The following is a 27403-nucleotide window of genomic DNA, read 5'->3' on the forward strand; positions in this document are numbered from 1 at the left end:
GACAGAAATGTCCTTTATCCATGCCAGAACTGTGTTCCGCTGGGGTCTGCCCGATCCTCGCCCAGCCCGCTCCTGCCCTCCTGTGGCCAGCTCCGTTATTCCACAGAATCCGAGAATCCTGGGGTGGTTGGGATTGGAAGGGACCTTAAAGCTTGTCCAGTGGCACCCCCTGCCATGGGCCCTGACACCTTTCACTATCCCAGGTTGCTCCAAGCCTTGTCCAGCCTGGCGTTGGACACTTCCAGGGATGGGGCAGCCACAGCTTCTCTGGGCAACCTGTGCCAGCACCCTCACAGGGAAGGATTTCTTCCCAATATTCCGTCTAACCCTGAAAGTACCTTTCAGTACTTCATAGAACAATGGAATAGCTTTGGGTAGGAAGGGACCTTTAAAGGCCATCTTGATTATTTGCTGTCCGGTAAATGTTTCCTCTAATTTCTTTCCCTGTTTCATTTCTCTGCTCCCACAGGACTTTGCCTTCGTTCCACACAGTATTCCTGGAGCTTGCTGCCATGCCAAGATCTTTCCAGAAAGCCGGAGCTCCCTGCCTGCCATCCGGGATCAGCATGGCACATTCCGGATGAGGAGCCTGACCAAGGTAATTTGGGAAGTGCTGAGGAATTTTAGAATTCTTCAAATCCAAGGGCACAGGGGCACCCTGCAAGCACCCCCAGCCCTGGCCAGACCCTCCGGGTGGGAACATAAACTTTTGCTAGGCAAAAGTTTTTTTTTAAAAAAAGGCATTTTTATTTTGCCAGCAAAACGCACGTATTTAACAGATATTTAACATTTCATGGCACAAAGACGCGGGAATCGGGACAGCCACGGCATCAGGGATGGGGTACCCAGTGTGGGATACTCGAGAGCCGCACGGCAGCCTGGCAAGGGGCGCTTTTCCCCGCACGGTTCCGGTGAGAGCGTGCGGAATGAAGACATTTTTGTTGAATTACCGCCCTTGGGTTGCCCTGAGGGCCGCGGGGTCCCGTCCCTGAGGGGAGGCGGTGGCTCCTCGGGGCGCCGCCTAGCGGGCACGCGCGGTTGCCACGGCAACGGGGGGGGGACGCCCCGCCCGGCCCCGCCTTCCCGGGGACCGGCCGGCCCGCGCACGCGCCGACGCGGGGTCGCGCGCCCGCCGCGTTACGCCTCCCGCCCCGCCTTCCCCGCCCGCCGCGGCCCCGGCCCGGGTCCCCCCCCGGCGCGTCCCCTCCCCACGGCCGGTGCGTCCCCGCCGCCGGTTCCCCCCGCCGCCATGAGGCGCGGCGAGCGGCGGGCGCACGGCGGGAACGTGGGCAAGGCCGCGCTGGAGGAGCAGCAGCCGCCGGCGCCGCCGCCCCCCGCGCAGCCCAACGGCGGCGCGCCGGGGGCCGAGCGGGACGGCGCCGGGCCCCGCCGCAGCACCGAGTCCGAGGTGTACGACGACGGCACCAACACGTTCTTCTGGTGAGAGGGCATGGCCCCCATCCCCCTCGGGGCTCCGCGTGGGCCAGGGGGGCCCTAAGGAATGGGGTGTGGAGAGGCTGAGGAATGGGATGGGAGGGCCCCCTAAGGAGCGGGATATGGAGGGGGCCCCAGGGAACGGGATATCCGAGTTATCTGCTCCCCGTTATCTGCTGGTTACGGGCCGCTTCTGTCGCCGATACCGGTGCTGGAATCGACTGCAAGTGTTTTCCTGGTGTGGCCCTACCGCTAATTGTTTCCTGCCAATGTCACGGGAATTCAGGGCTGGCTTTTGGCGGTGGCGCCTCTTTTCCCAGCCCTGATCCCCGCCTTTCCAGGAGCAGGACCCTTAGGGCTGAGACGGCTTGTCCTGCCTGGTGTGGGTGCTTTGGAGGTGTTTCCCAGTACCTCGGGAGCCCGCTGTGTTCGGGCAAGCATTCCTGCCTGATTCCAGTGATCAGCATTGTTTATATGGACTCCACCTCCTTCTCTCCTCTCCCTTAATCTTGGAAGAGGCTTCTTCAATCCATGTTCTTCCCAATGATCCTGGCAGAAAGCTGAAGTTGTCGTGCCCCGCTCCTGCTGGGCAGGTGTTGTGTATTTTTATGTGTCTCAGTCGATAAAAAGGGTGCAGAAACCCACGGCTGGCGGTGTTTGGCCAGCGGAGAAAATCAGCTTTCTGTTAAATTCAGTCCTTGTAGGAAGAGGTGTGTTTGTACCTGGAAAAGTGCTCCTAAATCCCAGCCTTGCTGGAGTTGTTCCATAAATCCCCTCAGCAGCACGCGTGTGTGTAGGTAGAGGTGTTTTTCTGTGTGTTAAACACACGTCCCTTTCCACGAAGAAAACCAAGCTGACACTGAAGACGCGCGTTTGGAATCCGAGCCCAGGGCGATGGGATTTGGCTGGAGCCTGGCATGGAGGAGTGGGAGGGGAGGGCACTTGGCTCTCACCCTGCCAATCTGGGCAACAGCGGAGCCGAGGGTGTTGATCCCGATGAAGGAGGTGACATTCCTGCCAGTGCAAGCTGCAGAGGAACATTGGGATGCTGCTGCGTCCCGGCAGGATCCCTGCGGAGCCCTGACAAGCGTGGGTGTAGCCGAGGGACTTTGTGATCCCGGGGACAAAAGGACCTTTCCTGGCGGGCACACCACATGTAGGCTGAGCGAATCTCGGGACACCGGTGCCAACCTTTAAATGGAAAATGGGTAAAGCTGTCCTTTCCTTACTCCCTCTTTAAGGTGGCTCTTGCCAGCTGTTTTGTGAAGCCTTTAAGATACCTATTTTTGCTGTAGAATCTTGTCTCGTTGCAGCTTTTTGTGGTGGTGACAGGGCTGTCATCCCAGGATAAACGCTGTAATTGCAGTTAGTGTGTCCATGTGCCTTGTTCTCTCACAAGCTTCCCTGTGCTGGGTGGTCCCTTCTAGGTGGACAAGTGTGTTCTTTAACTTTCCTATTTATTCAATTTTCTTTTTCCCTAGTAGTTTGTGCTGGCAGCCAGGAGTTTAAACAACTGGAAAAGTCCCAAGGTTTTTCCTCTTTTGTCCTGTACATGTTAGAGTATCCTTTGGCAGTGACTCAGTTCCTACTGTGTCCAAGAATAAAGGTTATCCAGAGGAATGATTTTCTTCCTGTGACCCTTGGGACTCCTCTCGTGCTGTGGAGGTGGCCACAGGAAAGGGAAATTTTTAGGTGTGGCTGCCCTCTGACTTTGAAATCACATGGAATGTACCGTCTCTTTGGAGTTCAGGAGTTAGGGATAGGTTACTTGCGTGGCTCGCTCCTTTTGGGAAAATGAAAGGATTTGGGATCTGTGAACACAGAAATCATTCCAGGAGTAGTTTAATTTGCAGAGATGGTTTTCCTGCTATAAATGTGGTCTTTGGGAAAGGTCGAGCTTCCTAGCTGGCTTCCTGCTCTTTAAAATCTGTTTGAAACTTTGGAAAACCACTTGTGTGCTAATATCTCTGGTCTTATTCCATATAAATGACTTGGAACTGGAAAATACTCTCTTGTGGGAACCTGCTCAGTCAGCGTAGCCTGGCAACTCCCTTTGCCATTAGGAAATGCCAAGGGAAGGGAACAGGAGGTAGCTTTCTGAGGCAGATCCGTGGTTTCTATATCATTTATCCCTGAACTAATTTCCTAGCGGAGAGCTGGGAATGCCAGGCCTGCTTGGCAAGCCACTGGAACATGTTCCCTATTGTTTCCAGCACCTTGGATTGTTCTTGTCTGTGTGCCTCCAGCAGAAGCTTTCACACAAAGCCCTGCTTGTTCTGGAGTCATTTAGTCGGATACTGTGTATGATGTTCTCCTAAAATTTCTGTATGTATTTCATTGCTTGCCTTTAGCCAAAGAAGATTTTCTAGGAAAACATCCATGCAGTCTCAATTTGAGGGTGCTGGGAGGTGCCAGATGCACTTTTGCCACCACATTGTGACTCTGTGGGTTAATTGCTTTTTCAAAGACTTATTTTAATTTGGATTTCATTAGCTTTAATGTCACCTTTTGATTATCAATGTGTTTTATCTCTCACACTAATAATCTCATGTTGCCAGCACGTGGATGTGATATTAATTCCCGAGGTCAAGGTATGGCAGCAGAGATCTGTGGAGCTCAGGACGCTAAAATTAATAAGAAAAGAACTAAAAAAGAGGGAATGGCAGTGATTCTATAGGCTAATGACAGCGTTTGTAGGAATTATTTGCACCTTCTTGTGCAAAAAAGTGTGGAATTTGCAGCTAAGGAGGAGGCAGACCCCACTGGCATGTTCCTCTCAGTGTGTTCGGTGTTTTGACTCTTCCCAGATGGCCTGGGAAATGAGGATGTGTGTGGGCAAACCAGCTGGTGTTGGAAAGAAGGGATTGGTACTCAACCCAAAACATTCCTTACCCATTCCTTGTGGAGATTGCTCTTATCTCTGAAATACCCAGGATTTGCTAAGGGTGGTCTGGAGGAAGAGGTGGGGATTTATCCGGAAGAGAGGTTAGGGAGACAGAATATCCACATGTTGGCAGGAGCTGCTCTCTGTGCCCTCTCCTGAAGGATGGCTGTGGCACTTCCAAGGCAGCGTTCCTTGAGTTTGCTGGGAGCTGAACATGGGATTTTTCCCTGCTTTAATGGGGCCATGCTGAGCCACACTGCCCACTCAGGGTTCACCGCGCTGGAAAAAAGGAACATTGCTCCAGAGTCCTGGGTCACCCTGTCATGCTTTTCCAGCCTATGGGAATGCCCTGGGCAGGGAGCAGGGACATCCAGGCCTTGTGCAATCCCACTAAGCCACGTTTGCCAGCTGGTCATGGATGAGAGGGGCTGTGCCTTGGGAATTGCGCTGTGGGAATGGCATTGTCGTTTCCACAAAGGAAGGGGTTACATTGTTCTGCCAAGTAAGCTGGAAATGCAGAGGGAATATCTTTGAGGAGAGGGCCTGTCAGAGTTTAGTTCCCCACCTGGATATCAGTTCTCTGTGTTACTTTTTTTTTGTAAACACATTGCCAAAGTTTTAAGAAGAATAGGGAAAAACATGCTCAAAGAATGTTACCTGTAATTCCCCATCACCTGTCTCAGTAGAACTGCCCTAAACTAACTCCCGAGACGCACATTTCCATGGGTTTAAGCAAAAAAATGTTTAATAATCAAAATAGGGCATTTATGAAACTTGCAAGCTCTGTAGAACTGATGGAAACTTTGGAAACTTGGAGAACTTGGTCTTTTCTCCTGATTGGAAGGAAAACTCCAGATTTGCCAATGCTTTGCTATTGACCTGTGGTTCTGGGTCTCTGGAGGTCTGTGTGCCTGGGCTTCTTTGAGGAGATGGCAAGGAAAAGGCACGTTGCTATTTTGGAGTGTCACAAGTCTGTACGGAAATTTAATCGGCGTCGGGTGACTTCAGGGATGTGCCGAAGATGTGCGACTGCTCTAAGAATAGGGACAGTTTTATTAACTCTGAGAGTTTAAACCGATTTTAAAGCATAACTTAGAGCTTAAAACCAACAGGGATATTTGTATGGTTGGGTTTGACTTGAAGTTTTCCAAACCCTCTGTCTATCCCTTATATTTGCCTGTTAATTACAGTTATTATTTCAGATGTGGGTGGCTTTAAGTTAGTATTAATTTTTGTTGTACTTTCTTGTGTCTTATTCTTCATACAAACCCTCTGCTGCTTTTAAAGGAAAAGGTTTGTTGTACTATTTGCTGTATTTTCTTAGAATTCCAAGGTGACATGTTGATTTATGGAGTGATCAGAGCTTTGACATCCATTTAAAAATCTCTTCCAGGAATGGTTTAATGAATTTGCCATTGTTTGGGATAAGGAATTAAATCATGAAAAAGTCACTGATGGGACTAATTGGGTTTGCTGACAGATCCTTTCACCAGCAGCCGCAATTAATGCAATTTTTTTAACCCAAGGGGCAAACTGGACTGGCTCTCCTTTGGAATTTTGTTCCACTTAAGAGGACTGACCAAAATATTAATAAATAAATTCTTAGCATTGTGTTCCAGTGATTATTATTGTGTTTAATGGGGTTGTTGCATCACTGGTGACAAACAAGCCATGGATAACAAGGGTGCGGTCCCTGCTTAAGCTGATTTTAATTTGTGGGAGATTGAATGAGGCCATGGGCTGCCTGCTCCTGGGTGTTACTCTCTCCCTTTCACCCAAGGATTTGCTAGAATCTCAAAAAAAAATGACATGTTTAAACAATTTCCTTACATCATTTCTGTCATGTACTTCAGTTGGAAAATAAAAGCACTCATAGTCATTTCCTTGACAGACTTGCAGCATCTCAATGTGACAGGAGAATGACCTAGCATGAAAAAGAGAAGTTTGGATCAAACTTAATCGCATTAACGAGGAAAAAAAACCACTTTCTTCATGATCTGCAGTGCAGAAGAGCTTCACTTGCTCTCACTTGGTGTTTGAATTAGCAGGGCAAGGGCTTGTGTGAAAACAAACCTGATTTATTTCATTTCAATCTCCCAGGGCTTAAGTGGGGAAAGAGCCAAATGTGTGGTGCAGAAAGGCAGAAAAATAACGCACTTAATATTCCAGCTTTTTTAACAGTTTGGGATTTGTTGTGAATTCTCTCCCTGGGCTCAGATATTTTTGTGCTCAGCTACGTCAGGCACTGCTTTGCAGAGTTTTTGATGTGAAACCTCCCAGATCTGGCTGCAGTTTGTACCCCCTTTGCTTCGGGCGTGTTGCCCAAACTCCTGTGTGTAATTTTAAGGGGAAGATTCCCAGCTTAGCTCTTTTCAGCCTCCCAAGCTCCAGGCCAGGAGAACATAAGCGTTCCCATGTAACTCCCGCCTTGCTTACCTTGCTGGGTTGTTCTTAGCTGGCCTTCCCCTGGTGTGTTATTTTAAAGTGTGTGTGGGGATGAAAACAATCCCCTTGTGCCATTAAATTCATCCTGATCTCTCAGACAAGCCCTTCCTTAAGGAGACCTGCTCCTTTTTGTGGAATTTTATTTTATTTTTAAACTCCTTAGCTGTGAGAAGACATGGTGTGTACATCTATATTTCCTGGCTTTTTCCCCTCTCTGAAGTGGATTTGTGTGATGCTATGCTCCCTCTCATTGCTGTGTCACTGCTCACAGCTCTCTGGCAGAGCTGCCAACTTCTTCTTTCCAGAAGTCAAGCCAATCTCCAGAGTCTTTCATCCCAGCTCCTGCAATCCACACTGCGCTGGAAGCACCTTTACTTTGAAAACCTGCTAGGAGGGAATCTGACAGCATCTGGAGATGAAAGCTGAGCTACAAGGGAGGTGATGAGAGGAGCAGCCTCTTGTTTCTCCTTAAACAAGGCAGCTGGTCGGGTTTCAGGCTGGTGGCTGTGGCACAAAAAATAAACGGGAAGTGGGATGTATGGGGCTCCCCAACAAGCGACCCTTTGCTGTCCTACAAGATCCTCACAGGGAGGAATGCAACTGAATCATCCTTGTGCTGGCAGAGGGGTTTTTTGAAGGTGTTTGTCCAAGGGAGGACGTGTAATAACTGATTTTTTGGCAATTTATGGGATCTGAATGCATTGAAAAAGCAGCTGACTTGGTGTGGGTGTTCAGGTGGTAAAAGGTAAGGTGGGATTCCTAGATTTGTTTTTGTAACCTCTTCAAAAATGAACAGTGATGTTGCAATTACATATAATACATCATATCTATAATTCCACAACAAGATGTATAAATATATAACAATATAACAATACAATAATAAGTTTCAAAACCAAACAACAAAACAATGCATGAGAAACCAAAACAGCCTGGAGTTCAGGTAACCTTTTTGGTGTTCGCCATAGAATCCATTCACTATATCCAGATGTAAATGCAGCGAGCAGGAGCGTGGTGTGATTGGAGTGTGGGTTCCGTGCCTGCTGTCCTGCCTCCTGGGAGAGGCTGGGATTTCGTTTTCCAGCTCCTGCTGGATCCAGGGCAGGCCCCACGTGAGTGCTGATGGCTGAATCACCTGTCCTGGCACCTGGGAAGATGCAGCTGCCGAGCAGGAGCTTGCGGCTCCCAAGCTTTTCCCTGGGTTTTGGCACACTGATTCCTCGTTAATTCTGGAAGTACTTGTGGGTCCTCGTGTTTTTGTCCCGGAGCTGGTGTTCCGTGTCCTCGGGACCACAAGGAAGGAGAGCCTTCAATGCCGAACTCTATTCTGGCAGGAGCAGAAGAGGATTGTGTCTGCTTATGAGGTATTGCACGCATTCCCAGTGGGATTGCAGGAATGCTGTGGAGTATGTGGGGTTTGGAGTAGGATGGAATTTTCATTCAGTAGAATCCTTTCTTTGACTTTTGGAGCACTTTTAGGTGGGTTACAGCGGGGTTGTTTAAAGGTGACTCAGTGGATGGTTTGGAAATGCCAAGGTTTATTGTGCACTGCGCCGCCTGAATATACAAACCTTGGCATGACATGGAGATGGGATGTCAGCTGCTGTTACAAAAGAATATATAAAGCAAATGGAAATAGAGCCAAATGTGTCACATACAGACACTTTCTTTTGCAGGTTTTCTTCTCTCTAAACTTCCTCTTTATGAGTGGTTTGTTCTGTTAGTTTGTGTTAAGGGATGTTGTCCTCTGAACCAAAACTCAGGACGTGTCCTTTGGCCTTACATGGACAGAGTTCCCATGCTTCCCAGCTGGGGCCAGAGGAGTTTTCCAATGAAAACAATAAATGGCTTCTCATTAGGAAAGGGATTTTCAACTTGAAGTAAGAAAAGATGCAGACATTGTAAAAATACTCTCTGCGTGGTGATCAGTGGGTGTAGGGTGTGGGTGTCACCTGGCTGGGTGTGCTCTGCTCACTCTTCTTCCATAGAATCACAGAATCCTGGAATGGTTTGGGCTGGAAGGGACCATAAAGTTCATCCAGTCCCAAGGGCAGGGACACCTTCCATTGGCCCATATGGCTCCAAGCCCAGTCCAAGCTGGCCTTGGACACTTCCAGGGATAGGACAGCCATAGCTTCTCCGGGCAACCTGTGCCAGAATTTCTCTCTTGAGTGCTTCACCAAAATCTGTATAAACTTCTGGGCTCCCGTGGATGGGGATGTTTCACTGCTGTGGAACAGCCACCCAGCTTTGCTGACATGAAGGGGTTCCCACAGAAACCCCTTGTGTTAAGTGTGCTGAAATTGTAGGAATATCACTGGAAATCCGACAGCCTGATCTAGCATCGGTTCTTACAACAGCAACTGTTCTCCTGTAGAGATTAAAAAGAAAATAAAAAATTTTATGACTAGTTTTTCTTGTGTAATTCCCGTGTCTGAGTGAATTCCCTTTGGTTGCTCTCAAGGGCCTGTTCCCTCAGCTGCAATTTTGATTAGTAGGCTGTGAAATAGAGCAGCACTGTCAGGTGTGGACCTGCCAAACCTGGGGAGACACCTGGAGCTGTTTAGATCCGGGTGTTTGCACTGGGTGCTGTTTTTTTCCAATCTGCTGCTGATCACATGCAGTGCCACTCTAAGTTCTGCTCTCTGTGCTCTGCAATACAGAAAATCTCAGAATTCCTGATTGCTGGCCATGGTTTTAGCTTCCTGAGGCTGCACTGGCAGGGGGAGATGTGAGTTTTCGTGCTTTTTAATGTCTGTTTTCTCTGTTCTGAATTTCAGGAGAGCTCATACCCTGACAGTCCTGTTCATCCTCACGTGTGCACTGGGCTACGTAACCCTGCTGGAAGAGACTCCCCAGGACACGGCCTACAACACAAAGAGGTGAATATCTGAATATTCACAGGTGTGTTTTGGAAAAGGAACCTTCAGTCCTCCAGTCCTTCCCTTGTGGATGTTCCTGTTCCCTTAGGAAGTTACAAAACCAGTCTTAAGTCCGTAAGCTTCTCTTATGCTGATCATTGAATTAAATTTCTAATCAGGTTAGTGTCACTGTCAGGCCTGTGGCTGCTCTGTGGTATGATTTAAAGCAAAACTGAAAAAGCTTACTAAAGTCTTCTGGCTGGGCTTCTTTGGCAAGGGTTCTGCCTCTGTTTCTTGAAATAGCCTTTTCTTAAAAATAACCTTTCCTTAAAATAACCATAATTTCAAAATGCTGGGAGCTGTGACTAATTTTTTCTGGCTCAAGTGCTTTTTGTAAAATTCTGTTCAAGATTTCAATACAAATCCTTGTTTTTTGTTGAAAATTGTTGTGAGAACACATAGCCCCAGAGGGAAGCTCTGGGAAAATAAGAATGAATCTTACATGTCTGGTCAATTCCTACTGTAATTTAAGATGGTTCAATGTGGTTGAATTTCTCCCCTTTTAAAATACAACAGGGGAAAAAAGGAGGTAGAAAAGTGGTGTTTTAAAAAGCTAGGTATGTTTTAAAAATATGCTGCAAAGCATCATTGCTAGAAGCAAGAAAATAATTGTTTTCTACCAGTCTGGTTTCTTAAATATAATGAAATTTATCCCCTTGTTGTTGATGGGGTTTTTTTCCTCTTTTTGTACATTTCTGAAGTGACTCAGGATATAGCATCCATTGTCCTGGAGATGCAGGAATTGGGATATTTCCTGAGATAATCTTGTCTGTTGTTCTGGCAGTTACACAATGCCTGGGGGTAATGGAACTCGCACTGTGCCCCACTGAGAGCTGGGATTTCACACATGGGGGTGACATGGGACGAGCTGGGAAAAGTTCTGGAAGGTTTCTGTGTGAACAAATGCCATTTTATTCCCAGTCATAATGAGGGAGACCAGGCTGGAGGGGTGGTGTGGCCTGGAATGGCCACTCAGAATTGGGAAGGGGAAAAGCTGAGAGAGAAGTGATGACGCATCCTTTGGGAGTAATACAGAGCTAAGGTGACTCAGTGGAATTTCTTATTATTGAGCTTAGAGCCTCTGCTGCCTTAATCAAAACAAACCCAGGGAAGATTAGTCAGCAGGTGGATCTTTCTCTCAGGAAACAGGAGTTGTTGTCTGCTTATCCAGTGCCCAGTTGTTAAAATCAATTTATAGCATCATGCTGGGAAAGGGGCAGCAAATGGACTTTGCTCACTCCTGCAGCTCTGCAAGGTCTTGGCACAAAAATCCTTGAAGAGCAGCATCCTGAGGCTTGGACATGATCTTCCAAATATTCCAGGTTTCATGTAGCTCTGAACAAAAGGAGGCATTTCAGAGCAGGATAAGATGGGCACAGTGTGCATCCATAGCCCAAATTATCACAGATTTTGTATTTTTGCTTCCATAATTTAGAATCCCTTATCCTACCCCAAGACCTTTGTCAGTCCTGGTGTGCTGTAATGTGATTCCAAGCCCCATGCAGCACGAGGCTCTCCCTGTGTTTCGGTATTCCTCAGGAACACTCGGTGCCTAATGACCAGGAGGGGTTTTGTCTCCAGGGAGCGGAGTCTGGAGCTGTCACGGGGTTTTATTTCCACCTCCTGCACACTGACAGTGGAGCAGTGTCTGGGGTAGGTGCAAAGCCTAAATACACACTTCCAAAGGCTCCAGCCTCCTTTGTTTCCATGCCCTGGCTGAGGTGCCCTTGTGAGCTGCAGTAGGTGCTCAGAGCAGTAAATGGAGGTGAACTTCCCAAATTTGCTGTCTCTGTTTCCCGGACTGGAGTCATGGAATGATCCTACTGTCCCCCTGTAAAATCAGGATTATGTCACCCTATAAAAGTGCTCCATCCAGTCTCTGGCAGGAGCTGAGTGAGCGGTGGATCCATGGAATCACTCATGGGAGAAGTGATGGACAAGACCCAAGTGAGAGCAGGAACCTCTCAGCTCATGGGTGTGGTCTCTGCGGCTGAGATTGGTGTTTGCATCTGTTGCAGGACTTTTTTCATCCTGCAGTCCTGCAGCTGGGCAGGGCAATGAAACAGAGGAGGATTGGTTTGGGTTTTATTTTTAAGATAAGGTTGCAGGAGCCTTTTATATGTAAATGTAATAAGAGTTCATTGGGATCACACACGTGATCGAACTGCCCCTGGTGTAAGAACAGTGGAACATTTCCTTTGTTAGGCAAGGAGAGATTGTGAACCTGTCTGATCCATGAGAGCTTTATTCCCACTGTTTTCCAGCCATGGGATAGCTCATCCTGACTGACAGCTGTGACATTCTCCTCTGTTCAGCCTGGGCTGAATACCAGCTCTGAGTGTACCCAAATTAACACTGAGCACCTCCTCTGCGTACTGTGGAAGAATTCCACGGCTCCCAGATTCTTGGAATGCTGAGTTGAGTGTCTTGGGGGGGAAAAAAAGTTCTTTTTTTCCATTAAAACACATTCAGGTTTAAAAACACCAGTGTGCTTCAGGCTTGTATGTTGAATTTCCAGCTGGGAAATGTCTCTCCTGAGATGCTTTTTTACACAGCTCTTGGCAATCCTTGCTTTCCATGGGGACAGATCCAGGGATATGTGGGTTTGCATGCTGATCTCCTGCTGCTGTGGCTGAGCACCCACAGGGAAATGGAGGTAACAGGAGGCCAGAGCCCTCTGCCAGGGCTTGTGGTACCCCGAGGGGGATGTACCAGCTGTGCCAGCATGGATCCAGCCCGGGAAGGGACAGGGAGTGGGAGCTGGCTCCTTGAATCCCAGGACAAAGGGCCATACACAGCTCCTCATTGTCCTGTGTGTCTGAATCGACTCTCTGCACAAACAAGAGTTTGTTTGTGCTGATGGAGCTGCTGCCAGCAGCTCACTTTTTTTTTTTTTTTTCTTTTTTTTATTTGGTTAAGTGCTAAAATTATTTTTATGGGCACACTTTGGTATTTTGTGCCTTCCTGATTTGCTGCTCAGGAAAATCCATTGGCTGTGTCCAGCCAGGTGAGGAGAACCCCTCTCAGGTGCTGAAGCATTCCTGCCTCAGGCCAGGCTGCTGCTTAGGCATTGGAGGCTTCCTAAGGAGGTAGATTAATGATAAGAGGGAAAAATCAGTTACCACTGAGGGGGAAAAAAAAAAAAAAATTATGGAGCTGGTGTGATTATGCAAATTTGTGATTTGCTTCCAAACTTCCTGTGGTGAACTTGAGGTAAACGAATATATCTGGATCCTCAGCATATTTCAACACAGCTGCTCTTGGGCTGAGAGTGGATTTTAGAGGAAGGAGCACAGCTAAACTCCGGTGGTGATTTGGATCCAGGATTTAAATTCCAGCTTTGGGAAGACAATCCTCCCAAGCCCAGAGCAATGGTCTGGACCCCTCAGATTGTGGCTGAGCTGGGATGGGGTTGTCACACCACGCAGGACTGGAGCTTCCAGATTGCAATCAGGGACTCAAAATGCAGAATATTCTCAATATTGGAGGTCATCTGAAAGGGTTCTGTCCTCCAGATCTTTGGAAATCCCCATGGAACTGTCTATTCACAGATCCATTCAGCACCTAATTCTGGTGTGCTTCCCGGTGTTTAAAGCAAGCAAAATTACTGAGTTACTAAATCTGGTAACTAAACCCCATTTTTGTTTTCAGGAAGCACAAACATGTATACTCAGAGGTGAATGCTACAAAATAGTTTCTGTAAATTCTTTAGTGTTCTATTTTGAAAGATTTTTTGACATGTTTAAAGCACGAACAGTCTCCTGTTGCTTCTGGTTTGTAACATTTTTTTCTCTGGCAGCAAAATTACTGTGTATTTTGTGTGACTTCTGCAGACAGCCATTTTATTTGCAGTCAGGGGTTGCATCATTTTCTGCAAACACAGACTGAGCTCTTTCCCAGTTGTCCATCCTTTCAGCCAGCTCTTAAGCAGGTGATATGAGACAGCAAGCAGGATCCAGTGGGAGTTGAAGTGCAGTAAGAAGAGCATTTTTGGATTGCTTTATGCCATTTAATCCATTAAAACTAATGGAACATGCCCAGGGTTGTAGGTCATTGGTATACTTGGGCTTCTGGTCTGATAATTTGTTTTTATTTAAAATCTCTGTTATGTTCCTTAGGCTTTGTATTACGGTTCCAGCTCTTGAAATAGTAGCAGTGCTGGTGTGGTCTGGAAAACTCCTGCTTGTCTTTAGTTGGTTAAGAAGTTGTTTTGGAGTGGTGACAAGTCTGACAGCTCCTTTTTAAATTCTATGGAAATCTAGTGGAGCAGTGAGAGCTGTCTCACTGCTAAATCCTGTGTGTCTTTGTGAGCCAGTGGGAATAAAAGCTGCTCCCAGACACAGGGAAGTGTTTGACTTGCTGTGATCTCAGCCTTTTTTTTGATTGTTTTTTCTGGATGGTGTCTGGATCCATTAGAGGTGGACACATTCAGCAGTTAAAAAACAAGGGCCAGACATTTCTCACATCAAAGAACATAATTTGCAGTCTCAGGAGGAGGATGAGGCAATAAACCAGGGTGCTCTGTTTTTCCTTCCAGAGGAATCGTCGCCAGTATCTTGGTTTTCTTGTGTTTCGGAGTGACACAAGCTAAAGATGGACCATTCTCAAGACCTCACCCAGGTAATTCACCTTGCTGGGATCACTGAAATACTCCTGAGGAGCTACCTGGTTTGTGAGGAAGGTAAATGTTTGTGTTGCCTGGAGAGCAGGTAAGTTGTAATTTCAGTAATCATAGGTTCCTCCGCACTGCAACACTGCTCATGGAGGCTCCTCTGTAACCATCCTGTTGGGATTCCATAGAGCTTGGAGATCTGTTTGGATCTCCCTGGTTTTGGCTTCCTGCTGTTGGTAAAAAGCCCTGTGAGAACTCCCAGGTTCTTAAACCTGGATTTCCCCTGTTTATCCTCGTTTTTTTTCCTTCTCTCTGTGCTGGGACTGCACTTGTGACCATGTATCCGGTTCTGGAGCACTTCCTTGGCTCCATGTGCATTTTCCACAGGAGATTAGAGGCCCTTGATTTTGATTTTAAAGGTTTCTTGTAAAACTGGAAGTCTTGAAAGCATTTGAAAGCATAACACAGACCTCTTCCAGGTAATGTAATAGCAGATGAGACATGAAAATATTTAAATGACTTTGATCTTTTGCCTATTTTTAGATGTGAATCATTGAAAGAGAAAGAATTAAGGGTATTCATATAGGCTTAAATAATATTCCTGAAAGCATTGGGCTCTCACACAGCCAAATAATGCTGGGTTTTATGCCAGAAATTTAACCCAGCAGCCACCCCACAGCCATCAGCCAAAGCAGGCATGGTTCCAGAGCGGTGCCCTCAGCACACCTCTGCAAACCTGGGGGTTTATTCCATTTGCCTTTTTGATTAAATACCAGGTTTTAGTATTTCCTTCTGTTCCAGTTAATTGTGGCTCCTCCTGTAAAATGCTCCTTTTGAGGACACCAGTGACACTGGGGTGCACACAGATTTTGAGGGTTTGTCTGGGCTGGTTTTATTCCCTAGAACAAAGCAGGGAAGTTTGGCTTTTAGTTTTGCCCTCAGTGTAACATTTCCCCATAACATTTTAGCATTGTTTTGAGCTTTCTGCTTTCAAATGTCCTGAGCTTTCTGCTTTCAAATGTCCTCTCCAGAGCTGCAGGGTTATTTTGGGGATTTTTGTGATAATGTGATGCTTCCCAAATTCCTGGTTCCAGGGTGTGGAGCTATGTTAGGAGCTCCTCTGTCACTCCAGTCTTTTGGGATCATCTTCTGCACTGTCCCTGCCTTCCCTGCTGCTCCTGCTGTGTGTCATTAACCTACTTTTTCATTAAGGCCATTAAGGAAACTGATCCCAGCCACCACCTTAGTGGCACCTGTCCAGACTGGTGGCTTTACTTATTTTTTTTAGGTGCCTTCTCAGCATTCCCAGCTTTAGCCAGGGGCTTATCCGGCTTTGCCGTTTCCCTACTGATTCCACACAGTTCTCCAGTTTAATCATTTTGTATTGTGGACAGACACCAGTTGTCTCCCTGTAGTTCAGAAATGTAGGATTGTCATGGAAATAAATAGGTATGACTGTTCAGGCAAGACTTCACTGACTTGCTCTGCTTTTATCCCGTTTTCCACTGGCTTTGGTTCCATCCAAACCTTCAGGCAAAGGGGGAGCACTGCTTTAGCCCTGGGAACAGTACGGTGCAAGGGACAGAGCTTAAACTCTGCTTGAGGATCCATTTGTTTATTGGTGGGTGAGCAGCCAAATTTGGGGAGCATTTCCTGGTCAAATTAATCCTGGATACAGTCAGCATCAGTAGCCTGTCTCCTTAGGATTTGCAGATGACAGATATTCTTCCTTCTCCCTGCCAGCTCCTTTCCTGGAGCCTGGTGTTGTAGGAGCCCAGGGATGCTTTATTGCCTCTGTCAAGATAACACGTCCACGCTGTCATTGCAAAGAAATTTTCCATGGCAGTTTCTAATGCTCTGAGAAGCAGCTTTTAATATTCCCAGCCTTTGCCAGGAATTATTTTGACTTGATACATGGTGTGTGACAGGATGAGATGTTTGGGGAGTAAATTGTGAGAGTTTGGAGTAACCTGTGGGATTGTGGGCTGGGATAGCTGGGAACATGCAGGCAGGGACCAGGCAAGGGCAGCACTGGTTATGCTGGAAGGAGCAGCACCAGGACAAGTGTTTTCCTCAGGCAAACAACCCACATTTTTGTGTTTTTTATTCATTTAGCCCCCTCAAGCAGAGTGGGCCAAACTCTGAGCAGAAGTAGGGAATGAGGCTGGTTGGATTCAGCTTTCTGGGATGTTCATGCCCTATTCCCAAATCCCTGCGAGGCAGCAGTTTAATGTTTGATCACAGGAATCACTGGGTTATCAGGTGTGTCAATGATTAGTGGAGACCTCTTTACTCAGGAGAAAAGCCCTGATTGGAGGGAGGCAAAATGTCAAGTGAATGAAAGGAAAACAAGTATTGGAGATGTGCCAAAAACAACCTTACAGCTAAAGCTGAGCCTGACGCAGGAGGAGAGAGAAGTGTTTGTACATCCTTGAAAACATTTGGGATGCAAGTACTGAGTGCATTCAGAACTTCTCGGGAACCTCTGTGAGCTGGGGTTCCACAGCACTAAATAAGAACCAGATCTCAATTTTTAATTACCTTTTCTTTGCTGAGCCTGCTCAGCAGCTGCCACAGCCCTGTGTACAGAGGGGAATAAAAGCTCAGACAAGGATTTAGATTTCTCTGCTTTCTGTGTCTACATCACTTTCAGGACCAGTCTGTCACATTGCTGATTGTGAGCAATGTTAAAATCTCTGGTACGAGGTTCATGGGTTAGAAGAAACGGCATTTTTAGGTATCTGGCAGTTACATTTAAAGGTGAGGGAAGTGTGCTGATGAAAGGTTAATTCCCCCTGCTGGCTTGAATGTGGTTCCAGTTTGGAAAGAGGCTCCTCTTTTCCAAGTAATCCTGTGACCAGTGTAGGATATTTTTTTTGCTGTTTGGTTTTTCCTGAGCTGCATTCTGGAAAGGCAGGAGGGTGAAAGCTACCACAGAGCTCTGAACTGCTGTTCTCTGGGCCACACCTACCTTTTCATTTTCCCTTTTTCTTTTTTTTTTTTTTTTCCCAGAAGTGAAAAATAGGTGATTCTGATGAAATTAATTCAGCAGCTTTGCTGCAAAAAGGTCCCACCTTCCACATTGTGGTCTCTTTTAATGATGGTGCCAGAGAGTGCTTTTAAAAATGTGTGGAGTTTGTTGGCATTTTTGGTTTCTTTTTTTTTTTTTTTTCATCTTCTTTGTTGTTTTGTTTTTTTTAAATAATTTATTTCCTAATTGAGGCTGAACTGGATAAAGACATGTTTTGGGAGAAAACATCTCCTGGGGAGCTCCATGGGGAGTTGATGTGGGGTTCTGAGCTGATAACTCTGTTTGTAGGCAGCTGTTTGTTTCATTCTTATGTAATTTATGCCTGGCCCTGCTTTGAATATCAAAAGTTCTTACATTGCCTTGGAATTAACAGAGAAATTCCAAGCCAGGCCTGAGGGTCTTGGTTTCCTGGCAAACCCTGTTGGGATTCCTGTCCATCACCCCCATGCACCTGAGGAAGGAGAACTCCATTTATAACCAGGAAACACCTGAAGGCAGGTCTCATCCCAAGACATTTTTGGAATTTCAGTACCCACCCAGAATGTGTTGAGTTTTCCTGAATTCCCTCATGAGGAATCTTTGGATCTGGGTAGGGAAAACTGCTGGAGCCGTGTCTCTACCCACCCTGCCTCTGCCCTGCCTCTCAGGGCAGGAAACAGAAACACTGAGAGAGTTCAGAGCCCAGAAGTCACTACATGGAACAACAGCCAGGCTCTGGGATGGATCAGGGGCATGAATGAGCCTGTGGAGCACAAAACCCCCATCCAGGATGGCCTGTGAGCCAAGAGCTGAGCCTGTCAGGAGAGCTGGAAGTGTGCAGACACTGTAATTTGGGCACCCTTTGGATTCAGGTGTCGCTAGGGTGTGCCCAGATCTGTAATCACACGTCTGGGGAGGGCTCCAAAGCAGCTGAGCTTTGTGTGGCATTTCTTCTGGAGAGTCCCAGGTGATCTCAGAGGCCTTGCACCCAGCACCTGCTGAACCTTTGGTCTGCTTGCTTTTAATTTGGTTCCAAGTAAAAGTGAAATTATCTGTGGGGTTTTGAAATGCTTTCTGCCCCGTGGGGACACGACCTTGTCCTCAGGCTGAAAGCTGGGCTGCCAGACATGACTCCAGCCTGGGTGGGTCTGGAGTAGCCGAGGCTGGACAGGTCAGGTCACCTGAGATCAGGGAGAAAGTTCAGGAAGGATCAGGTTCTTCTCCAAGAACTGCTGGAAAGCATTGCAGGTGGCACATTCCTTTCCTTCCACTTCGGAACTGCTGAGTTTGTTGGGTTGAAGTGTTCTGGATCCCTTCTCCCAGATCCAGGTCAGTGCCTGAGCAATTCCAGTAAACTTACACAGTAGCCTGTGTGGGATTTGAAGATCCTTCCTGGTTGTATCCCTGAGGGAGGGTGGGGAGCACTGTGCTTGGCAGCTGGGAATTATAATTCCGTGGTGGGAGCGTCTCTTGAAGTGGAATTGGTTTCCTGAGAAGCTGTGGCTGCCCCATCCCTGGAAGTGTTCCATGTCAGGTTGGGTGTGGAGCAACCTGGGACAGTGCAAGATGTCCCTGGCCATGGCAGGGGGTGGAATGAGATGGGCCTTCAGGTGCCTGCCAACACAAAGCATTCCAGGATTCCGTGATATTGAAATAGATAATTATTTGCTCCACACTGCTGACATCCCGTGTGTCTCTCTGCAGCTTACTGGAGGTTTTGGCTGTGTGTCAGCGTGGTCTATGAGCTCTTCCTCATCTTCATCCTCTTCCAGGTAAGTGACTGACACCTCCAGCTCCTAAATTCCACTTCCATGTGGAGATCCACTCCTTTGGGGTGTTTTTTTTCCTGCTGACTACAGGAGATGCTCATTCAGGCTGTTTAGTGAGACTACAAGGCTGAGGGAAATGATAATATTTCACTTGCTTTGACCTCCAGTCACCCTCAGCCCAGGGTAGATACTGTGTTGAAGTGGTTTTAGATGAGCTGGTGAGGGAGTTCATGTTCAGGAGCTGGTGTTTCACAGTGGAGTCTCTGCCCTGCTGGGCCATGTGTGACTTGGGGGGAATTCACCTGGTTTCACCTTTGGAAATACCTTTTACTTGGAGTGACAGGTTCTTTGTAGGTGTGGAGGTTTTGCAATAAACCAAACCTTCACACCCAGCTTTGTGTGGTGGCAGGAGCTGAGGAGGAGCTGTTTTTCATAGAAAGATGTGCCCTTGGTGCTTCCAACTTAAACAGTTTTTACCATGTTCTTTTTTGACTACATTTTACCATATCTTGTTCTTTAGTAAATTGAGAGCTTTCCCCTGACTTTTACAATTCTCAGAAGTTAAAATTAAATATTTTTTGACAGTATCAGGCAGCTCTAAAAATCATTTTGCATGAGAGAAGGATGAGGAATGCTTTTTTTCTTTTCAAGTTTTGCTTCTAGAGGTCGTGTGAGCTTGAAGAAGTGGGGCTGGTCACCCTGGGTTTTTCCAGCCATCCTTGAGCATGATATTCCTGAGTAGCTGCAGTCAGACTGAGTAATTTTTATTGGTTGTACTGGTGTGGTTGTGAATTCCAGCAGAAAAGCCTGGAATGGGTTTGATTCCCTGTGGCAGTGTGTGGTGTCAGCAGAGATTTAGTGGTTAAGGAACTACCTGCTGTTGCTCAGCTCTTCACTAAAAATACATCATTGCCTTGCCCAGGTTTAAATAAGGTTAAATTCTGCTGAGTCTGCAGGTGGCTGAACTTCCTGATAGCAAACCCAAGCTTGCTCGTGGCTGAAACTTGTCCCAGAGTTCATGTGACTTCAGCAGTTTATTCTGTAATTTTATCATTACTCTATTAATTAGTTCTGGCTTTGTCCTGCTTTACTGCCTGTCACAGATGTTCCAGGGCCAAGCCTTGACCCACGACACTGATTCCTTTGGGAAATAAATGCTGAGCAAATGTGTGGCTGATTTAGTGACAGATGAGTTCACATTTTGGTCATTTTGGTAATTTCTTTTTGCTGTTTGTGTGGGACCTTACTGGGAATGGGTGTTGGGAAGGATGAGCTGTGTGAAGCTTCTGGGAAAGAGGGAGCACAGAGGAGTGGCTTGGGGTAAAGGGTTAAAGATCACTGATTTTTCAACTTTAAGGTCATTCTGTAGCCATTTTTTCCCTAAATATTTAGGAATAGAGGCTCCAAGTCAGGTGTGTGTGTGTTGGGGGGGTGTGCTTCAACGCCTGGCTTTATTTCAAGAACTGTTCTGTAACTGATTAGAGAAAAGGTCAATTTGAAGATCAATGTTGGCCTTAATTCTGTTTGTGCCTTCTGTGTGTGAATCCTTCAGGGGGATCCCGGGTTTCTGTGTTCCCTTGCAGACCGTGCAGGACGGGAGGCAGTTCATGAAGTACATTGACCCCCATTTAGGGGTTCCTCTGCCAGAGAGAGACTATGGGGGCAACTGCCTGATTTATGACCCTGGCAATGGAACTGATCCCTTCCACAACATCTGGGTAAGGAACAGACTCACTACCAAGGCTATTTTGGGGTAAAAAGCTGCTTACTTTAACTCTTGCAGGTGCAGTTGTGAGTCTGGCTCAGTGCTGAATCAGAGCACAGCCTGTGACTGACTCTTCAGCCTCTTTATTTCTCTTCTCTTGACCTTTCCTGTCCATTAGATGGGGGTGTGTCTCTTTGGATCCCAATTACCTGATTGCCCAGGGCTGAGCTGTTCAACAGCTCTTCTTTCTCAGGTCATTGGTGTCAAATTTTCCCCTCAGAGTTTGGATTTCTTCGTGTGCTTGAGAAGTCTTCTCAGTCACCCTGAGGCTCTAAAGCTCTAAAGCTGCACCACAGAATCCCAAAATGATTTGGGTTGGAAAGATGATGTAGCCCTGCCTCCTGCCATGGGCATGGACAGGACTTCCACTAGTGCAGGTTGCTCCAGCAGCACTTCTCTGAGTCCTGAAAACCATCAGGTTCCTCACTGGCAGAAATTCCAGGGCAAAGGAATGATGGTTATTTGCAGCTCCCTGATTGCATGGAGTGAGGTGCACCTGAATCCTTTGGGTCTGTTCTGTAAATCTTCAGTGCTTCAAAAACTGAAATAACTGGGATCTTATAAAAGTAGAGGGAAAGGCACTGTGCCCAGGGACTGGCAGAGCTGGTAAGATTTAAGGAGCTCTTCTAAATTCTTTCCTGATGAAGGAATGCAAGTATTCATGTGGAAAAAACAGAAGTTTATTGGTTTATTGTTGAATTTTTCTTGGAGGGAAAGAAAAAAGCCTATGACCTTCATTCTCTTCTTGGTTTTCAGGACAAGCTGGATGGATTTGTTCCTGCTCACTTTTTTGGGTGGTACTTGAAGGTAAGAATGGCTCATTTCAATATGGGAACTGTCCTCCACTGTTCCCAAAGCCTCACTGCTGCAGCTTTTGTGGTGCCAGGCCTTAAACCAGGCTGTTTGTAATACATGAAAAAGCATGTCAATATGTGAAAAGCCTTTTTTCCCCTTTTTTCCTGTCTCCTGTCCATGTTAGGCCACCTCATTTCCTTCCAGAGCTTTGTTACATCAACAGGCCCCTTCCTTCCTCCACAGGAATTCATCCTGGGGTCAGATCAATAAAGAACTTCATTCCTGTAGCAACAGTAATGCTGGAAAGACCTTTGGAAGTGGAGTGTGGGGCTGGCAGTGACAGTGATATTCCCAAAAGCAGATGTTGCTGCTGCTTTCCCAGTGGCATCAGATCACAATTTTAAACCATTAAATGGGCAGTGGTTTAATTCTTTTTACTTTTCAGTCGGTATCAACCAACTGTGGAAGGAATTCCAGCTGTGCCTGTCTCTGGCAGAACATTCAACAGTGTTTTGCTGATTACTTTGGTCTAAATATAAGCTTTTCTTAACCCCAGCAGACCGGCTAACTCAGGAGATTTTGCCCCCTGCAGACCTTATTTGGGTTTGCTATTTAAATAACAAACTGACAGAGCTCAGCTGTTTTAAAAACAAGCTGGGACTGTTTGTTTGTATTTACATTTAAAAGTGCAGATGTGTTCTGTGTGTGGTTTGGGGGATCCCTCAAAACCAGAGGTGAATTTGCTGGGTGTGGGGAGGCCTGGACTTCAGCATGTTCTGTTAATGGACTGAATTCTAAATCTGGAAAACTTGGATCCTTTTCTTCCAAGAAAATTGCATTAGAAACTGGGCTGCCCAGCTGGAAGGAGACTGGCTGCTGGATTTCTTCTGGGCCATAGTATATTTTTCTCCTAAAGATGTTAAATATTAGCCTATTTCTCTATTAAAAGCTGGAGGTTGAGTGTGTTGTCTCAATAAACAGAGATGGGCTTGTGTTTGGATTTTTTCCTCAAATCTCAAAGCACCAGGATGGCAATATTGAGTATGAATGGGCCTCATTCATCAGAAATTATTGTGGCTTTGGACTCGTTTAGAGCCCATAAAAGCCTCTGAAAAGCCTTTTCTGAGCATTGCTAGAACGATGCTGCCTGTGGTGGTTGAGCACCCAGTAATTCCATGCATTTAACTAATTTCCCTCCTGCTGCATCCCATTTTTCCAGAATTCATCATAATCTGTACTCCTGTGCTGGTTTTGTCTGGGGTGGAGGTGATTTTCTTCAGTGTCATTCCTGTCTCTTGTGCTGGTAATGTTGATAAGTTGAGAGGCCTGTGAGCATTTTGGACCATCACATCATGAAAATAAAATTGTCCTGAGTTTCCTGATCATCTCCTGGATACTGGAGATCAGATCTACAACTGCAGGTGTTTTTTAGCAGCTGTTTAAAAGACTTTTTTCTCCCTTCAGACTCTGATGATTCGGGACTGGTGGATGTGCATGATCATCAGTGTCATGTTTGAGTTCCTGGAGTACAGCCTGGAGCACCAGCTCCCAAACTTCAGTGAATGCTGGTGGGATCATGTACGTACTGCAGGGGTTGGGGTTTATTTGGGAATACAGATTCTACAGGGAGGGCTAGGAAGTGATGACAGCTGAATTGTATCCCGTGTGTGACTGCTCCCTGTTGAGTTTGTAGCGTGCTTGTCACTGTTTCTGTAATTTTGTGTGTTACAAACACTTGGACATGGTTAAATATTTGTTTGGGTTTATTTCACACCAGAGGGAGACTCTAAAGCTGTACTTTTCAACGTTTTCAAATATTTGCTGATGGTGCAAAGCAGTAAAGCCTGAAATTCAGAGAAAGGCAAAACTTGATGTGAGGTTAAAGGGACAACCTTTTAAAGTTGTTTTTTGTTTTCCTGTGCGGTGTAAGTTGGTGCCAGAGCGATCAGAATTCCCTGCAGTCAGGGCACACAGCTCTGGGTCTTTGTTTGGATGGATTTTGGGAAAGACCCAAGCTTGGAATGATTTGTTCCATGGTTGTATTTCCAAAAGTCAGTGAATTGTTGGAGACATCAAGCCAAGCCATTTAGCCTTCAGAAAACCTGTGGAATTAACACTCTGTCCCCCTTCCTGGAATGCAGAGATCTGCCTGTAGTGATTCCTTTTCCCAAGCTCTAGTGTTCCTTCCCCAGCATCATTCCTGTGTTTCTCCTTCCAGTGGATAATGGATGTGATCTTATGTAACGGATTAGGAATTTACTGCGGGATGAAGACCCTGTCCTGGCTTTCCTTGAAAACCTACAAGTGGCAAGGACTCTGGAACATTCCAACCTACAAGTAAGTTGGGGAGGAGGGAACTACACAGGCACAGCACAAAGGTTGGGTCCCTGTTCAAGAGCTTGGTTGTTCTGTTCGGGTTAGTGTGGATTAAAGAATTCCTGGGTGTTCAGGTGACTCCAGGATCCAGTGACTTATGGACGGGATTGTTGGAAATACATCTGTGTGTCCCAAACATTACCTGATGGCTGGGAGTGAGGGCATCCTGTGGAAGTGAGATTATTTGATGAAATGGTTTAAGGAGGTGCAGGAATCCAAGTTGGCATCATACTCCCATTCACAGCAAAGATCTGTTTGGTCTTTTTGCATTCCCTAGTAGCCAGAACTTCATAGAAACTGGGACACTGGGAATGAAAATTTAATAAATCCCTTGTAGTCTTGTACCAGTAATGACCCATCATGCTCTGTAGTGTCTTTGCTGAGCAGAGCAGAACTGCTTACAACAGTGGGTGTAGTATATTAAAGCTTAAATTGATAATTAAAATAACAAGCTCAGAGCTAATCTCATTAAGTTGTAATTTTAATGGAGTAAACGGAAGTATTTTGCATATCTGAACTGGTGTCTCAAATGGAAACGCTGGCAGATGCCTCGTGCCTGCTTTTCCTTCAAGCTACAGTGGTTATTTTGCTTTCTTCCAGAGGCAAGATGAAGAGGATTGTGTTCCAGTTCACCCCGTACAGCTGGGTGAAGTTTGAGTGGAAGCCAGCCTCCAGCCTGCGCAGGTGGCTCGCGGTCTGTGGCATCATCTTCGTGGTGAGGACACCTCTCTGGCCCTTCTGTTTCCTGCTTCCAGGTTCTGTAACTCAGGCTGCAGCTCTGGGGATATTCCTGAAGCTGAGGCCAGGAGGGATCCCTCCTTTCCCAGTGCTGCAGAATAGGGGGCTGTGTCTGTGTCTCTGGGACAGGTGACAGATTCACTGCAGAAAGGGTTGTCCTTGCCTGCTGACCACTGTTCCTGGCAATGGGAGCAATGTAAACCGGGATCTTCGGGTTTTCAGCAAGTTGCTGTTCTCCAGAGCACTGGCTGTGGGTGAAAGTAGCTCAGATCCCTTGGTTTTATGCAGGCACAGGTCACATTACAGCTGGAAAGGGCTGTATCCAAGGCCTCGGGCTCATATGAACTCACTCCTGAAGCACAGATCTGCTTAAATCATTCAGTTCTCCTAGATTTTTTGTTTTGTTGTTTTGTTGAGTTTTTTTTGCGTTTGCACCCAGTCAGGTGCTGCACACACAGCACCTGACTGGGTGGAGTTGTTTTATGCTGGGAATGCAGCATCTGAAATTCATACCTGTGCCTGTGCAACTGAACTCATAACCCACGTGACACTGATAGGGAGGGTAAACTGGGAAATTTAAAGGCCTTTTTCCCACTTCTGCCCCTTTGCCAGCCAGGGGACTTTGGCCTTTGTGCCATCCATGGGATGTCACTTGGCTCTGCTCTGAGCAACTCAAACTTAACTGAACCCAGGAGCTGTGAAATTTAACTAAATCCATCCCCTTGTGATCCAGAGGCACTGGGCATGAACCAGGTGCAGTGGCACAGGACAGAACTCTGTGTTTTGCCAGAACAAGCTCTCAATGCCTGATTCCTGCTGCAGGGCATATTGGCCAAGCTCACGTGGTACACCAGGCCTGCTTTGTGGGAGGACTAAAAGTATAAATAAGATGTTTCCCCAAAAGGTTGCTGGTTGCACCCTGAAGAAGTTGGGGTTTAGGTGCTGCTGCAACAGAGATCCCAGGGAGTTTATGCTGGACTGTGGGATTATATTTCTTTCAGCACATCCCAGCTTCAGCTGACAGTTTCTAAGCAGCTTCAGGTTCTGGCTCACTCCTTGTGCTTCAGCAGTGCTTAATGCCTTTTGTTACCACTTCTTTTGAAGTGACAGTCTGGTGTCTCTGCTCCCTTAAGCGCATTGCCAGGGCAGCTGCTCGAGAGAACATTTTGCTCTTAATTTATAATCAACTTTCCCAAGTTGGCTTTGAGGGTGAGTTTGCATAACTGAGAAAAAACAACCCAGCCCAGCCCCCCAGGATGTGCAGCTCGTGCCTCTTGTAGTGGTGGGGCTCCCTCAGCTGGGTTTAAAAGGACAGGAAAAATTGTGCTTTTGAGATTCGTCCTCAGTGTTTGTGCAGGTACTTTGGGCTCTTTGTTTGAAGTTCAAAAGCTTGCTTGAAATTTGAGGGTACTGCTTGTCCAGCTTTTTGCTGTGGTTTTTAGTGCCTCTTCCATAGTAGAGAAAATGTTTAAAAACCCAATTGGTTTTGGGTTGGTGCTGATGGTTCACTTGGTGATACTGAGCAGGGCTGAGAAATGCACAGGGGGAGCCGTTCAGGGAGAGAGGGGCATTCCAGGCTTCATCCAGTGGTATTTTCCAAATGTAATTCCAATGTCCCTTCTCCCAGTTTTTATTGGCAGAGCTGAACACGTTTTACCTGAAGTTTGTGCTGTGGATGCCCCCTGAACACTACTTGGTGCTGCTACGCCTCGTGTTTTTTGTCAACGTGGGAGGAGTGGCCATGAGGGAGATCTATGACTTCATGGACGACCCGTAAGCCCCACCTCTCTGCTCTTCCCATGTTGAGCTCCACGTGCTTTGTTTTGAACTTGCTCCAGCTTGCTGGCATCCATCTCGGGCACCAGTTCAGCTTGTCAGGGACAAAAAAGGCCTAATCCCAAAGCATCCGCTTCGTGTTCCTTTGTTTTGGAGGTACCACTCTCACTCCCCCTGGTCAGAGAGCAGCTGTTGTTAAGGGCATTGTGTGTGCACTGTGTTAACCTCAGTGTCTGGTAAATGATCTCTCTGTGGAGAAGGGAATGTGGAAATGAGCTGGAGTGCCCCTGGCTCGTGGGCAGAGGAGCGCTGTGCTCTGATTCCAGATGATTCCAGACTGAGAGCCAGGAACTGCAGTCCTTGGATGTGCCCTTTGGGGACATCGGGGCCCAGATTAAGAAAATGTGATTCTTAAAGGCACTTCTTTCCTTGAACTGTCTTCCCCCTGCCCTCTGGAGCTCTCCTGGCATCCTCTTGTAGGTCAGAGGCCCTCAGTGGCAGGATGTGCTGCAGGTCAGGCACCACACGCAGCAGTGCATGTACTTGAGACTGTTCCCACCTCAGCATCATATTTGTCCTCACTGCTTTTGTTTCTGCAGACCATGTGAGAGCTGAGAAAGCTTTGTTCTCAAAATCACCTTTTCTTTTAATGTCACAACCTGCCTGAGCCCACATCCTCAGCCTAAGGCACCGCCTGGCTTCCAGGGGCGTTCATTGTCTGTCGCTGACCAACGCAAAAAAGTGTCTGTGTTCAGAATTTAGGGTTCCAACATGGTCTGAAGATCAGTTTCCCTTGCAAGGCTTTGACTCCTAGAACTGGGAAGAAGGGCCAGCCCACATTGCTTAGTCGGAATTCAGGACATTCCACAGGGGCAGGATGC

At 46.8% G+C, this 27403-nt stretch overlaps 1 protein-coding gene across 3 annotated transcripts in view; it reads left to right on the forward strand.

Annotated features, from left to right (window-relative positions):
* The first annotated feature begins 1144 nt into the window (after nt 1-1144).
* The window catches only part of PTDSS2 (phosphatidylserine synthase 2), a 30078-nt gene continuing 3819 nt past the window's right edge, over nt 1145-27403 (forward strand). Inside the window, exons 1-10 of one of the 3 annotated variants that reach the window (XM_058848853.1) lie at nt 1145-1440; nt 9541-9642; nt 14219-14301; nt 19008-19075; nt 20656-20790; nt 21594-21644; nt 23097-23210; nt 23851-23969; nt 24609-24723; nt 26374-26519. In XM_058848853.1, coding sequence (XP_058704836.1) covers nt 1250-1440; nt 9541-9642; nt 14219-14301; nt 19008-19075; nt 20656-20790; nt 21594-21644; nt 23097-23210; nt 23851-23969; nt 24609-24723; nt 26374-26519 — 1124 coding nt within the window. In that variant the 5' untranslated portion in view covers nt 1145-1249. Of the gene's footprint in view, nt 1441-2480; nt 2643-9540; nt 9643-14218; nt 14302-19007; nt 19076-20624; nt 20791-21593; nt 21645-23096; nt 23211-23850; nt 23970-24608; nt 24724-26373; nt 26520-27403 lie in introns of those variants that run through there. The other 2 variants (XM_058848862.1, XM_058848871.1) reach the window with 2 other exon arrangements.

Source organism: Poecile atricapillus, chromosome 1 (assembly GCF_030490865.1).
Source record: "Poecile atricapillus isolate bPoeAtr1 chromosome 1, bPoeAtr1.hap1, whole genome shotgun sequence".
NCBI lineage: Eukaryota > Metazoa > Chordata > Aves > Passeriformes > Paridae > Poecile > Poecile atricapillus.